Source organism: Dryobates pubescens, chromosome 17 (genome assembly GCF_014839835.1).
Source record: "Dryobates pubescens isolate bDryPub1 chromosome 17, bDryPub1.pri, whole genome shotgun sequence".
NCBI lineage: Eukaryota > Metazoa > Chordata > Aves > Piciformes > Picidae > Dryobates > Dryobates pubescens.
The window spans coordinates 22,349,366-22,365,802 of NC_071628.1; the positions used below are offsets into that span (position 1 = coordinate 22,349,366).

The following is a 16,437-nucleotide window of genomic DNA, read 5'->3' on the forward strand; positions in this document are numbered from 1 at the left end:
TGCTCCATGTCTCCAGTCCATTCGGGCTTTTAAATCTGAGCTGTGAGAAACCCCAAGCCCTGAGCTCCTCCTTCAGCCAAGAACAAACAAGCACTTCACAGATAAAGCTTCTTTTTAAAATAAATAAATAATTAATAATCCTAAGAACCTTATGAGCCCAGGACACATTTTTTTTTTTGAATCAAATTGGCCATCTGAGTTTGATTCAAAGTTGCCTAGAATAGATTTGCTCCCACACAGCTGGGGGGAGGGCATTTTGAAGCCTGCCCCAACACCAAACACCTCCTTTGCAAGTCTTCCTCATGCCAGGTGGGTAAGGGAAATCCAGCAAATAGTGCCAGTAAGCATCTGCCTGCCTACCTCTTAGCCAGAAATAGCTGCATGCTGAAGAAAAGCAAACGAGAAGGAAAAGGCAATGACAAGAACTTCCAAGGAAAAGCAAACACTGACTACAAGAGAAAGAGATGGAAGAGGAATTATTTTCTTGTTTAGTGGGGATTTTTTGGTGACAAACAAAAAAAATGATGTTGCTCAGGATTCTGCCTATTAATATAACCTTGTTATGAAGCTTGAACATGAAGCTTGGCTGTTATCACAGGGTTGCTCCCCAATAACATGGGAATTCACCTGCCGGTCTAGCAGGATGCTGGAGAAGACAGCTAACATCTGTTACACTTCTACAGCAGCCCAGCAGACTATTAATCCCCTAGCAACTGCCCTGCACTGGCCATCCACCCCAAGCTGTATTTTTATCTCACTAATGTTTCCTAAATGATTTTATCAGAGGTTAGAAAACTTCTGTGAAGAGGCTTTGGACAACTTTGCCTTAAGCCCTAACAGACGGTGTGGAAGACATAAAACCAAACATTGTGGTTTAAAAGTAGACTGGTTTTAGCCCAGGCCACGCTACAAAGAAAACAAAAAACCTTGGCACAGGTGTGACAGTTAGTATAGTGCTATCACTGCTGCATTTCACAGGGGGAAAGAGAGATTAAGATTGATACCTGTTGTAGGGAATTACTTGTGTTTCCCTGCAAATAGAGTCATCCCTGCTCTGAAAAAGTTTGAGGAGCCTTGGGGAAGTATGAGTGGTGTTCTTTCTCTGCTGCTTTTAGGGTTTCTTCACATATTATACATTATGATGGGTACTAAAGAAGCTTCTGCCTATCCAAACGTGTACTGGTGGTAAGGGCAAGGAGCTGTCGCTCAGGGTGTACCTTGTCGGGGTGACATGGTACATGGAGGGGGTGCAGCAGTGTCCTTAGGTAGGTCTCAGAAATCAGGGATTTCTGTTGAGTGATCTCCCAAGGTGCAAGTGTACTTTTTGATTTTCAGTCATAAAGATGATTTCCATTCATGGTACAAATCAAATAAAGCAGGGAATTGTTCACTGAAGCAAGCCAAGCAAACACATTCCCCTCTCACTAATGCAGATAACAGAACCTTATGAATGCAAAAATAATTGCTGATCTTGTCATCTGGGAGGGCAAGCTGTACTCTTTGGCTGCATTGAGCAATATCCTGTAAGCTTTCATTTTAAAAGAGCCCTTACTGCATAGCTGTAACTGCCGTCCTGCAACTGGATGTGTTTCTGCCCTGCTAATCAAGCTCAGCAAAACAATGTCCCCAACCAAACAATATTAAAACCAAAGATACTTTCCTTTAAGGAAGGTGCTGGCTTCAAAACTAAGCAAGGATTATAGTCATTCTAACATGACCAAGCCCAAGAGAGAAGTTTAGGGAAGAAGAGCAGCAAAGAACTGGCCTGGCCAGATTGTCAACTGGCATTAGTCTCCCTAACCCTTCTCCGGTCTGAAGAGTACACCTGATTCATTCTCATGAAAGACCCAGACCCTGAAAAGTGAATGTACCAAATGTACCCATTCTAAAAGGTCACACTGCACATTTTGGAAGGCAGTCCAGAAATGCAGACGCTGAAGCCTTGTAGTTGTGTCCTACTCCACGTATTGGGTTATGCAGTTAGTAGCCATATAAAAGAGCATCTTGTGTAAGTGTGGGCTGCTCCAGTAAGGGTTAACAGCAAAAGTAACTTTGGTGTTTCCTCATTATAATTTTATTTTTTTTTTAAATTGTTCAGTTCTGATGCTGAAGTGGGGGTGGGGAAGGCTTCCTGGAAGTGCAAGGAGGAAGGTGGTTTGCTGCTCTGTGTTCTTGTGTCTGCCCTAGGCTTTCATACTAAGTGAGGGTTTACCCTGCAGGGTGGGTGGACATAAAGCACGAAGAGCAAATACACCATGAAGGCTCTATGCTGCTTGCCCTGAGAGGGAAATGGCAGGAAGATAGAAATGCCTTCATGTGCTTTTTTAAAGTCAGTCCCAGATGCTGAAAAAAATGATTGCTCAGACAAGAGGCAACCACATAACACCCTGTTTACCCAGTCTTGCAACGTTAGGGTTTAGTTGCTTTGGTTTTCCCCTAAAACTTCTACTCCAGATGTAATTGCCAGAGAACCTCAGATTACACTTGAAATGACGGGGGTCTTTCTACCTTGCAACTGCAGATAAAGAGCTTAAAATCAAGACACCAAGAGACACTTCAACCAACAGTCAAAGTGCAAGAATGGAGCATATCTGCTTGCTTTAATCTTCACTGGTTTTAAGCCAGCTGTGAATCTTTGAACTTAGTTCTCGAGTGCTGCTGTATGACTCCTGGGCACCCAAAAGCCCTCCTGTACCTCAGAGCAGGCACAGACTCTGTAGGTGGGTGAGCAACAGCTCTGTGCGCACAACTGGCTCGCTTTGCTCTACAGGAAAATGTGAGAGAATCCAAACTGTGAGCAGCAACAGTTCACCTGCTCAGGACACTCACAGGACTATGAGGCAGACCAGCCCGTGTCCCACCCAAAAATGGTTTCTGGACCTAGCACAGAAACTGGGGATGTCAGCTGTGTTGTGTGAATGGATATCATTCTTTACAATGTGTTCTTCTGCCTTGGCCAAACGCTTGCGCTATCAAACAGCATCTTTTTACTTGGAGACAAATTTGCTTTTGTACTAAACTAAATTTGAAACTGAACAGGATTCAATTAGTGTTAAACTATACATAGAACTAAACTGTGTTTGTAAAGATTTTAAAATAGGTATCAAATACAGAAAACACGTAGGAAATGCTCACTTACCCAAAATGCATCTTTAAACTGCAGCTGTGTCATTATTATTGCTCTGTGGAAGGGCAGGAATCCTTCAACAAGTCAGTTCTCAAACGAGAGCAGCAGCAGCCACAGCTCTCAGTTTTGCTGCTATCGCCCAGCTGAAGCAGAAGGTGAAGCACATCCACAGACCTGTCTCTTCTGAAGTCAAGGTGGTGAAAAATAGCATTGGGCAGTTTCAGGCAGCTCGGTGTAATGACCTAAGAAGGGACTGAGGGGAAAGAAGCTCTTGCTCACACACAGAGACATGCACTCTCTCAGCACCCTAACCCCAAACCTGTTTCTCTTCTGGTAAACAGTTAATATTGAAATGAGGAAGCAAGGAGATGTCAAATGATGTCAGGCTGCTCCCTGTCATGTGTGCATGTGAGTGGCTGGCAAGTAAAACAAAAAATAAAGGGAGGGGAAAAAAAAATGTGACATTCAGTGATATGATTTGAACAACTACAGGAGCAGAGAGAGCACTCAGAGTGCAAAGGAAACCAGCACAATACAAAGAGGTGAGATGTGGATGTGGTGTCAGTGTCAAATTCTGTGGTCTTACAAAGGAAAAGATGCAAAATAAATGTCTGTGCCACTTTTCTCCAGTACCTTCTGGGGCTGGCAGAGGCCCATGTATCTGCATGTGGGAATTGTAGCTGAAAGTTGTGTTTAGCAACTGAAAAGGCTTTTCAAGACTGCTTAAATGAAGAATGCTGCACAGTGTGCAGGTGTCTGCACACTTCTTAATGCCTGTATGTCTATATGGGGAACCCTTCTGATTTGCATGCCCTCATGTAAATGTTTAGATGAATAACCAAGTTATTGTCAAATTTAGAAGTAAAATCCAAACTTAGGAAAAAAAACACCACCACAAACACCTGTGGTAAGAGAGCTAAGATTTTATTAGTACCAAGCCCTGAAATTAAGCTTCACAGACATTCAAACTGACAGTACACCCAACGCCATGCCCAGCACACCCCTGACATCATCTCTTTCAGACAGCTAGTTAAATAAGCTAACCAATCTGTCCTGATGCAGCTGCAAACTGTTGATTACAAGGTAATATGTCTAACACTTCCATAGAACCCTCTTCAGAACGCCTCTCCTGCATGCCAGGTTTACCTCCGTTCGTCTCCTTTGGATATTTTAAGGATTCTTTGTTTTCAAATCCTCACTGGCATTTTCAGAGAGTAGAAAACAAAACCCCAAAAAAACAAAAGGAAAGAACTCTAGCCATAGTTGCCTATGCAAACTGTGCCCTTCCACACCAAGAACACATCCTGACTTACTTGTTATAACTAATTAACATTGCTCTTGATGCCTGGGTGTGGCTTTTTTCTTACTGGCCCTACAGCAGTAGCAGCCACATGGGCTGATTGTTGGTGGTGAGGAAGTCTGGGAGCTTCACAGAGCTTCATCAGGGCACAGAGAGCTGCAGCAGATGGTGGCCAGCCTTATCAGTAGTCACTCCATGGGCAGCTTATGGCTGGTATTTGGGAGAATTGGCAAGTTTCCTTCCTGGTGTTCTGAAGAAGAAAGGGAAGGTGCAGAGACTTTGAAAGGGAAAAAGATATGCAAGCAAAGGAGGGCAAAACAGGGAGTTTGCAGGGCCAGAGGAGAGAAATTGCTTTGATTTTCATGAGCAGCAGGGACAAAATGTCATCATGTGAAAGCAGAAGGAGAACTGTGAGGATTTACTCGCGGAGTGTGCTGAGGAGGACTGAGTGAATCTTTCTTCCAGAAAGAAAAGTGGAAAGTGTGAAAAGTGTGTTTTGAGGGTGTGGGCACTAGGCATAGCACTTGATCAGTAAGTCAAAAAAGTATTTTTAAGGATGGTTTATCTCAGTCTTTCTAAACCTAAATGTTTCCTCTTACTATTTCCAACATGCCACTTTGTTTATGAACAGATAACTTTGCTGCTAGTGGGGTTCATCAAAGGCGTCAGCTACATTTTGGACCTCCAGAGTGATATGCATCTTTCCCATTATTTTTAGTTTAGCCTCCAACCCAAAAGCCAATTATTTGATTGAATCTCCTGCTGAGCTCTGTGCTTGCATCTGTCCCACCCAACAGCACTGGTGCAGCATAGTCACCTCCCTTAGGATGATGCAGGGCTGCCTCTCTGTATACCATAAGCACAGGCAGGGAGCTTTGTGCTGTGGATGAGTTTCTCTTACTGTTGGCTGCGCAAGACCCTAGACCAAGAGTGTTCCTACTTCAGGTATTTCGATGAGCTATGGGAAATTGGCTAGTGTGAGCTGTAGCCCCTGTCCCTATGAAGCAGAGCTGTTGGGCAGATCCTTGATTTGGAGCTCATGTGTCCCAGTGTTGCTGGATTATGTGCAGGGGTAGAAAGGCTTTGCAGGGGTAGAAAGAGGGAGGAAAAAAATCTCAGTTTTGCAGGTGAAGTAGCTGAAACCTATAGCAAATGGTCCTGGCAAATATGGCAGTGCTAGAGGTGAAGTCCTGGGACAGGGTTAGTGTGATGCTGATGATGGAATCTCCTCCAGTAGGTTATGCTTCCCAGCTGCTGAGGTGTGAGTGCTGCATCATCAGCCAGCATTGTGCATCAGGCACAGAATCCATAACACCATGCCATGATTTCTTCTTCACGCAGCAGCCTCTATGGAGCCCTAAGGAGCCTCTAGAATGCCCTATGGAACCTCTATAGAGCCTCTACAGAGATTCTATAGAGCCCTAAAGGGCCTCTGTAGAGCCCTATGGAGCCTCAATGGAGCCTCTATAGAGCCTCTATAAAGGGCCATGCAGCTTCTATGGAGCCCTACATAGCCTCTATGGAGCCCTAAGGAGCCTCTATACAGGCCAATGCAGCCTCTATATAGACTGTGGTAGCCTCTATAGAGGCCTGTGGACCCCCTGTAGAGGCCTAGGTAGCTGCTATAGAACCCAATGGACCCTCTAGAATGGCCTATGGAGCCTTTATATAGACTTTGGTAGCCTCGATAGAGCCCCTGGGAGCCTCTACAGTGTCCAATGCAGCCCCTATAGAACTACTGTAGAGCCCCATGGAGCCTCTTTAGAGCCTCTGTAGAGCCTAACTCAGCCTCTATAGCGACCTATGGAGTCTCTATAGAGGCCTATGGAGCCTTTATATAGAGTGTGGTAGCCTCGATCGAGCCCGAGGGAGCATCCATAGAGGCCTATGGAGCCTCAATAGAGTCTGTGGGAACCTCTATAGAAGCCTATGGAGCCTTTATATAGACTGTGATAGCCTCGATAGAGCCCAGGGGAGCATCCATAGAGGCCAATGGAGCCTGTGGGAGGCTCTATAGAGTCCAATGCAGCCTCTATAGAGCTTCTGTAGAGCCCCATGGAGTGTCTGCACATCCCTATCGAGCCTCTTTAGAGCCTCTATAGAGCCTAACTTAGCCTCTATAGTGACCTATGGAGCCTCTATAGAGCCCTATGGAGCCCTGTGGATCCTCTAGAGATGTCTATGTAGCCATGTAGAACCTACCCCACCCAACCCCATCCTTGCCTACCACACCCTAGCCTAGCCTTGCCTACCGCACCCTAGACTATCCTTAGTCCACCCGAGCCTAGCCCAAGGGAGCCTCAATAGACCCATGTGGAGCACTATGAGCCTCTAAAAAGCCCTATGGACCCACTATAGAGCCCTAAAGAGCCTCTATAGTTGCTATATAGAGCCTAAAACAGCCTCTGGAGCTGTAATGAGCCTCAATAGAGCACTATGAAGCTCTATCATGCCCTGTGGTGGCTCAATAGAGCCTCTATAGAGCCCAATGCATCCACTATAAAGCCCTAAGGGGCCTCTATAGAGCCCTACATAGCCTCCATAGGGCCTGTTCAGATCACAACACAGCCTCTACAGTGCCCTATGGAGACTATACAGCCTCTATAGAGCCCATTGCAGCCTGTGTAGAGCCCTATGAAGCCTCTATAGAGCCAAATGTAGCCCCTATAGAGCCCTAAGGAGCCCAAGAGAGCCTCAATAGAGCCCAAAGCAGCCTCTGTAGTGTTCTATGGTGCCTCTATAGAGCCCTATGAAGCCCTAACAAGGCTCTATAGAGCTACTAAAAGAGCATTGTGGGGGCTCTGTAGAGGCCTTTGAAGCCCTATGAAGCCTCTATAGAGCCCAATGCAGTCTCAATAGAACCGTAAGGATCCCTATGGAGCCACTATTGAACCTTATAGAGCCTATGGAGCCCATATGGACCCTCTATAGAGCCCAAAGCAGCCTCTATAGAGCCTGGATGGGGCTCAATGCAGCCAGTATAAAGCACTAATGAGTCTATAGGTCCTCTACAGAGCCCCATGCAGCCTCTATAGAGCCCAAAATAGCCTCTATAGAGCCCTATGGAGCCTTTATACAGGCCAATGGAGCCTCTACATAGACTGTGGTAGCCTCTATAGAGTCCTGTGGAACCCGTATATAGGCCTATGTAGCCTCTATAGAAGCCAATGGACCCTCTAATGTGGCCTATGGAGCCTCTAATGTGGCTTATGGAACGTGTATAGATGCCTATGGTGTTGGGGTAAAACCTAACGGGAGAAGGCTAGTACCAAATTTCATGTTCCAAATGATCAGCCTTCTAGAGGCATATGAAAAGAGCATTTAAATTCTGGTCTACCTCTTTCCTGTGCTGAGATACATGATGTAATCTGCAGTGGCAAACTGCACGTTTCTGAGACAATTAGAATATAACCAAAACATTGTGGGGGTAAAACCTAAAGGGAAAAGGCTAGCACCAAATTCCATGTTCCAAATTATTTGCCTTCTGGAGTGAGTGAAAATGAGCATTTGAATTGTGGCCTACCTCTTTCCTGTGCTGAGATATGTGCTGTTCAATGCAGATTGTAAAAGGTTAATTGCGTGATTAATCGAAACTAATGAAAACATTGTTGGGGTAAAACCTAAAGGGAAAAGCCTAGCACCAAATTGCTATTTCCATATGATCTCCCTTCTGGAGGCAGTTAAAATGAGCATTTGAATTCTGGCCTACCTCAATCCTGTGGTGAGATACATGCTGTACTCTACAGTTGCAAGTTTCACATTTCTGATTCAATTTGAATATAAACAAAACATTTTGGGGGTTAAACCTAAAGGGAAAAGGCTGGCAATAAATTGCATGTTCCAAATTATCTGCCTTCTGGATGCAGTTAAAATGAGCATTTGAATTCTGGCCTACCTCTTTCCTGTGCTGAGATACATGCTGTTCAATGCAGATGCAAAAAGCTTGATTTCGAGATTAATCAAAACAAATTAAAACATCATTGGGGTAAAACCTAAAGGAAAAGGCTAGCACCAAATTGCATGTTCCAAATGATCTGCCTTCAGGACTAAGTGAAAATGAGCATTTGAATCCTGGCCTACGTCTTTCCTGTGCTGAGATACATGATGTACTCTGCAGGGGCAAACTGCACTTTTCTGAGACAATTCGAATACAAACAAAACATTATTGGGGTGAAACCTAAAGGGAAAAGGCTAGCACCAAATTGCATGTTCCAAATGATCTGCCTACTGGAGTCATTGAAAATGAGCATTTGAATTCTGCCCTACCTCTTTCCTGTGCTGAGATACATGCTGTACTCTGCAGATGCAAAATGCTTGATTTTGAGATTAATCAAAACTAATGAAAACATTGTTGGGGTAAAACCTAAAGGGAAAAGGCTAGCACCAAGTTGCATGTTCCAAATGGTCTGACTTGTGGAGTCAGTGAAAATGAGCATTTGAATTCTGGCCAACCTCTTTCCTGTGCTGAGATACATGATGTACTCTGCAGTGGCAAACTGCACGTTTCTGAGACAATTCGAATATAACCAAAATATTGTTGGGGTAAAACCTAAAGGGAAAAGGCTAGCTCCAAATTCCATGTTCCAAATGATCTGCCTTCTGGAGTCAGTGAAAATGAGCATTTTACAGAGTTGAGTAGCAGCATTGGATCTCTTCTATTTGATACCAAGGCTTCTAGAACATAAAAGCAAATTCTAATTAGAGCAAAACAGTTTTTGAAAACTAACCTATAGAGAGTGTATCCATTACAAACAGGTGATCTTCTGTTGTGTGTATCAGGAGGCATTTATCATCCTTTGTTTAGTTTTTAGTTTTTTGTGGAATTACTTGGTCTTTGTTTCTTTGATTTTAATTTGAATGGAAAACCCTCTCAGAGCCTAGCAAAGCTGCTTCCTCCATGCACAAGGGCAAGAGAAGCCCCTAACTGGGCTGTTAACACACCTTTTAAGGGGTTCTGATGACATCTGAGGTGGGTCTGGGGGATATTAGAGGAGAATAGGGGGCATATGGAGGGATGCGGGGAGCCTCTACAGGACCCCAAAAGGATCTTTTAGTTGGACATTTAGGGTTAGTTGAAGCCAATAACTACTATGGCACCCACCACCAGACACCACCACCAACTACTACAGTGCCTGCCACCAGCCACCCTCAACTAACCCTAACCATCCAACTAAAACACCAAGGGGAGACCCTCCATTGACACCCACACACCCCTAAATTCTCTTTGGGCAGCCCCACACCCATCACAGATGCAAACAGAGCCCCTTAGGAGGGGTGGCAACACTGACCACTTCGGAGGGATGTCTCTTGCCACTGTGCATGGGAAGGAGCTCAGCCAGCCACTGTTCAGGGTTTCCATTCAAATTTAAAAACAAACATACACACCCCCCCAAACCAATGAATATTTTAAAACCCCACAACACACACAAAGGAAAAGCCATTCTTTGTGTATTACAGATACACACTATAAGTTTACATATTTCAGAACCCCATGTAGCTCATTTCAAAGCCTCTTTTCAGACAGATTAAAGCCACACTTCTACACCTAGTTAAACAGGAGAGCTATGGAGTTGGGGAGGGTGTCAGGGTTATCCTGCTTCCTAGGGGTCTTAATTCCCCCCAAGAACAATCAGGCATTTCAAACATTCCAAGCTGATACAGAGGAACCCCAGAAAACAGAAGAGGCTGGCACTTACCTGGAGGGTAGCCCAAGGAAACCCAAAAAAAGCTGAGCAAAGAGCCAACCTCATCAGAGCCAGGCACCACTGAGGGGAGCTGAGCCCCACTGAGCCCAGTCTGAAGTAGCCAGGCTTGATGGAGCCACCATCCTTTTATGGAAAGGAAATTCTCTTGCTTTGCTGACCTGTTCTAAACATACAGTTACTAGCCACACTCCCATTCACAACTTTCGCTTCGTCCATCTCTGGCCACGCTCCTTGCGGAGACGTGGAACCGCAGATCGGGACTCCCGCTCGCTTCGTAGATATTTTCTACGTCTCAGTCGTGCCCATGCTCCCCACACACTCAGAAGATCAGCAAGGTTTCTAACATTTTCAATTCTTGCAGGAGCTTCCCCTGCTTCCACACAGACTATACTACATTTCATAAGTTCTTAAGTGATCCCCCTCATCCCTTACACATTGTGAAATGTAAAAGGGGAAAAAGTGGCATAATACAACATGGTACCACCTTTTTACAAGGTACAGAACACATAACAAATGTTATTACAATAACAATGACCGGTCCTAAACATTCCATGACTGGCCACGCACCCATTCACAACTTTCGCTTCGTCTGTCTCTGGCTGCGCTCCTCGCGGAGACGTGGAACCGCAGATTGGGACTCCCGCTCGCTTCGTAGATATTTTCTACATCTCAGTCGTCCCCACACTCACCCGCACATTCAAAACATCAACAGGGTGTCAAACATTTAAAGTTCTGTGAAGAACTTCCCCTGATCCCACACAAACCATCCTACCATAGATGTCAAAGAAGAGCTTTGTTCTGGTGAAATGGCATTGATTACTATTGTAACAGCTTTATAATGCTCTGCTAATTGATCTAAAGAATCTTGAATTAGTCCCCATGTTGTAAGGGAAAATCTTTAATTAGTCCCCATGTTGTAAGGGAAGATGTAACAATTTTGTTTACTTTTGTTGCTGCCCTGAACAACGCCATCGCTCCCCGCTCCCATGTCTTTTCATCCCTTTTTTTCCCCTCCAAGGTGTAAGTAATGACTCCCAGTATCAAGTTATCTTTTGTTATTTGATTACCCATACATGCTCATCAAAAGGAGGCACCAACCCCCAGTTTCCCCAGTCGCTTACCTCTGTCCAGGGTGATCATTTGTTGCAGCATAGATGTTTTAATTACCTCAAGCAGTGCTTTCTGGACCAGATGTAAGCAGGCAAAGACATTTATTACATTATACAGCAAAGTTATATAGTCTACCAGAAGGCACATGTGGCACATCTCAATTGGGCATTTTCTACTGGCATACGTGTAATTAAGGCATACAATAGGTCATAATAACAAAACTATTTTAGCACATCCAAATTCTGCCCAGTTTCTCTCCTTCAGTTCCCAAGTGTTTACATTACTCTCAAAGACAAAACATAGCTTTCTCTAACTTGAGCAAAGGCAAACCTTTCCTATAGTCTTCCAAAGCTATCCCAAAACATCTTCCCACATAATACCATTCTTCTACATCCAGTTAAACAGGAGAGCTATTGAGTTGAGTTGGTAGGGTCAGAGTCTGCTGGTCTCCTAGGGCTTTTAATCTCCTCCAAGAACCTTCAGGCATTTCAAAGGCACTAACCTGGTGTGGAGCCAAGCCACCAAAGGGAGCCCACAGAAACCAGTAAAAGCAGAGCAAAGAGCTGACATCAGCAGAGCCAGGAGGCAGTGAGGGGAGCCGAGCCTTGCTGGGTGCAGTTGGAAGTAGCCAAGCTGGATGAAGCCACTGTCCTTTTAGGGGAAGGAAATCTTGTCTTCGCTGAGAGCACGAAGCCAACTCACACTAAGATTAAAAATCTCTCCCGTTTATCTAGATGTTGAAGAAAGATATTAATTGCTATGTGAAAAGGCTTTGAAATCACCTCCACTGTATCTCTATTACATAGAAAGGCTTCTGGAATGTAAAAGCAAATTCCAGGGAGAGCAAAGCAGGGTTTCAAAGCATAAATATAACATGTGTATCAAGTAAAAACAGTGGACCTTCCTTTTTGTCTGTCATGGGAGGGGGGGTTGCCCTTCTTTGTTTCTTTGGGGTTTTTTTCTTTTGTTTCTTTGTTTTCAATACAAATGGAAAAACCTTCAAAGAGGGCCCCACTCAGCTGCTCCCCACACACAGGGGCAAGAGAAGTCCCTACCTGGTCAGTGTTGCCATCCCTCTTAAGGGGATTGGTTGACACCTAAGGTGCACCTAGGGGTATCAAAGGGGAATTTGGGGGCACATAGAGGGATCAGGAGGGCCTCTGGAGAGTCTCCCAAAGGATCTTTTAGGATATTTAGGATTATTTAGGGTTATTTGGAACCCCCCCCAAAGGCCACTACTGCAAAGCTTCCCCCCCACCCCCCAACCACAACTAACCCTAACCATCCAACTAAAATACCCACAGGAGACCCTCCACTGGCCCCCACATGCCTCTATATGCCTCTAAATTCCCCTTGACTTCCCATTCAAATGAAAAAACTAAAAATAAAACCAGTGATGTTTCCTTTGTGTGTCTTGTGGGGTTTAATTTATAAATAAGAGTAATTTCAAAACCTTTTTGCATCCACATTACTACTGCTCTGCAATCTCTCGATTAAGAGCACAGCTTTTTCTCTGCTGGAATACCTCACACTAATACTTACCTTTTTTTTCATGGGTTTTCATCCCCTCTGAGAGCATTCAGGCCTTCAAGCAGCTTTTTTGGGAGGCTTCCCCCACCCCTCACTCACCTGCTCCTCTCCTGCATCATCACCCACCCCCATGTGGTATCATGGAAGGAAAGAGAGACAGCTGAGGGGCTGCCCTGCTTTTTATCACTCTGCCCCACGGACGCCCTTCTCGGTAGGATTTGCACCTTCAGCACACAGCTGAGGTTTTGCTGCGCTTCTCTGTGAGAGCTGCTGTGAGGGTCTGCATCTCCAAGTGTGTTACACCTTGTCTGGGATTTACTACCCCAAAATCACCCTGCAGTTGGTGCATTTCTTGCTGGCAATCAACCAATCTCTTCCATCTGTTGCTCTCATTGTTTTGTTTCAGCTTTCTGAGCCTGTGTCGGTACAAGTCCTTCTCAGGGCACCACAAACAGAGAGAGACAAAGCTTCCTGTTCTCCAATAGTTCCAGGAAGATTTCCAGCACTCCTAGGCAAGCACCAACAGAGTGACAGCTGTGAGGTGACATCAGCCTGGCACTGGAGCTGGGCATTCTGAGCAGATGAGGAACCCTGGGGAACACCTGCAGAGAAATCTTGGTTCCTCTATGGAGAAGCGCTGGCCTTGGAGACAAAGCTGTCTTTGATCTGGGCACCAGCTGCAGCTCTCAGCAGTGCCCAGCTGCAGAGCAACGGCCTGCACCTTCGTCCTGATCCAGGTGGAGAGAGAACTGCCAGGAAAACAGCTTCTCTACTCTGGTTGCAGCATCCCCAGGTGCCGAGTGCAGCCTCGCCGATAGCCTGTTGGAGAGGAACACAGCCCCTGTGAGAAGCTCCTGGGTCAGGGGACAAACAAGAGGTTTTCCACAATGGAAACAAGGGAAGTCTCTTTGCCACCCCCATTATACCCATCACAGGATTTCTGATTACCTACCTGCTCTGGTGGAGTCTACACTGGCAGAAATTTCAGCTCCTTGGTAAAAGTGTGGACTGAACAATTTCTTTTCAGCCTTTCCCTCCTGACTGACAGAGATCAAACCCTACCTGGAGCCCACACAAGCCAAGGAGAAGGAGATCCCCTGCTAGGCTGCAGGATGAGGCTGTACCATCGTGGCTGCCACAGCCCTTGTGCCGACCATGTAGCTGCTGCACGTCTTGCTTGCTCGGTCAATGAAGTGGAAAGCAAAGTGTCAATCTGTAAAGAGTAAAGCAAAAAGCAAAGAACAGATCTCAGTTACTCACATTGTAAAGCTGTGAGGAGGTTTGCATGCATCCAATAAAAATACTACAAAATCATTTGTTTTTCATTCAGTGTTCATTTAACTCACAGAGCTGAGGACTGATGCCGTCCCAAAACTCAGCATCTGGCGGTACTTGGAGCACCAAGAAGAGAGTTTGGCATACTGGGAGGACACTTCCCCACTGGGGGAAGACCTGGGGCCCCACTGGGAGAAGATCTGGAGGTTACTGGGAGCACTGGGAGACTTGGGAAGGTACTGGGAGCACTAGAAAAGGATTTTGGAGTCACTGGGAGGAACAGGGAGAACACAGGGGCCATGCTGGGAGCAACTGGGAAAGCAGAATAGAATACAGATTTAACCAGGCTGGAAAAGACCTTCAAGATCACTCAGTCCAACCTATCACCCACCACCATCTAATCAACTAAACCATGGTACTAAGTGCCTCATCCAGTCTTATTTTAAACACTTGCAGTGACGGTGACTCCATCACCTCCCAGGGCAGCCCATTCCTCATGAGTGTAACACAATGCAGACTTACTTGTGGTCTTGGTCTCCAAAGCACAACGTATAGGCCGCTCCTGATGTAGACATACACACACATACAACATGTATAGAACAGCAAGAGTCCTGCAGACAAGACTCCTAACAGGAGTGGGGAAACACTGGGTGTACCAGAAAGGAGAAACAGAGATAAAGGGCCAATTCTGTCATTGCTTACAGTTCCACACTTCAGTCATTACTGCATGCACTAGGAGCCCAGAGTTCCAAGTATCTCTGGGTACAGTTGAGCCAACTGACTACATAGCTCTTCCAGTATATCTCACTTTCAACCTGATCCAAAAGCCAAAGGACTATTTAGCATGTCAAGTAGAGGACGAGGGAAAAAACGACCACCTCATGCCCTTCGCCACAGCATTAAGTGTCATTATTTGCACAGCCTGGCTGGGTTTAACAAAACTGCAAGTTCCCATTTCAAAATGTCCTCTGACCTGCAACACCTGCACAGTAAGAAACAGCAAAGATAAACCATGTGGCTGCTCAGACACTCGTTTAGAGCTATCCTCTCTAAAAACCACACATTCTGCTTCTTTTAAAAGGTAGGTTTGCTTCACTGCACTACGACTGCAAATCCTGCTGCTTTTTTAGGCTGTGCCTGCCTCACTATTTAGGTGTAAGGGTGAAACACCTACACCCTCTAGCTGTCACGGGTAAGACAGTGCTTGTATCTAACTTAGATTCATTTTCAACCTCAAATGGATTGAGGCAGTTTATATCAATGCCTCCATAAACCAATTCAGCAATAACCCAAGCATACCATTTACATATCTTCCTGACTTACCAATCTACACACTCTGCACATACTCTTACTCCTCCTGATTCTTTCAGGCCGCTGCAGACTGAAAGCCCCAACCCTGCCTGCCGGCGGCCCCCCGCGGCTGCCGCTTCTCGCTGCCTCCGACACCCCGTCCACACACTGTATCCACAAGGCCTCAGGACCGGCAGCCCGCCGCCAGGGCAAAGAACCCCAGAGAGCAGCAGAGAGCCCCACGCAGCCCCGCGGTGGCGGCGACCCCCAGTCCCACGCATCCCCAGCCGAAACCCCAAGCACCTGCTGCCGCCACTTGCCCACCGCCCCCGCCACCCTACCTACTGTGGATCCACACCGTCCCGGCACTGTGAGCCTGGCAATAGCTCCAAGAACCTCCCCCCCGGCCTCACAAACAGAGCCAAGATGGAGTCTTGCAGCTGCTATAGAGAAACTGCAGAAAGCAGCAGGGGCTGGCACTGACCTGGGACACAGCGAAGGAGCTAAAAGCTCTACCAGCCACAACCCTGCACTGAGCCGTTTTAAAGCATCTGCCGCCACCCTGGGGAGGGCGGTGCCATCCTGGGGAGGGCGGTGCCAGCTTGGGGAGGGCGGTGCCAGCTCAGGAGGGTGGGGGCCATCTTGGGCAGGGCGACGACTTTTTGGGGAGCGCCGCCGGCATCTGGGATAGGAAGGTCGCCGTCGTGCGGAGGGCGGCACTGTCTCGGTGCCCCCCGACCCATTTATGTGTCTCCAGAACCCCTTTGTCACCTCACACTCAGCTTTCCATGGGTTTTATTCCCCTCCGAGACTGCTGAGTTCTGAGCAGCTGAGGAGCCCTGGGGAACACCTGTACAGAAATGTTCCTCCAAGAGCTGTCAGAAAAATGTTCATTCCCCCAGCAGGCAGCTCTGGCTTCAGAGCAAAAGCCTTCTGTGATCATTCTGTTTAGCTCAGCGCCAGCTGCAGCTGTCAGTATTACCAAACTACACAGTAATGGCCTCCTCCCAGTGCCAACAGTTTCCTCCCACCAAGGGACTGGGAGAGAACTGGAAGCAACTGGGAAGAAACTGAGAGTGTCCAGGAGGGCACTAGGTGGA

At 46.3% G+C, this 16,437-nt stretch overlaps 1 protein-coding gene across 1 annotated transcript in view; it reads right to left on the bottom strand.

Annotated features, from left to right (window-relative positions):
* PSTPIP1 (proline-serine-threonine phosphatase interacting protein 1) overlaps positions 1-3,460 on the bottom strand; it is a 55,291-nt gene extending 51,831 nt beyond the window's left edge. The window contains exon 1 of the mRNA XM_054168961.1: positions 3,140-3,460. Coding sequence (XP_054024936.1) covers positions 3,140-3,172 — 33 coding nt within the window. The 5' untranslated portion in view covers positions 3,173-3,460. The remainder of the gene's footprint in view (positions 1-3,139) is intronic.
* Positions 3,461-16,437: the final 12,977 nt, after the last annotated feature.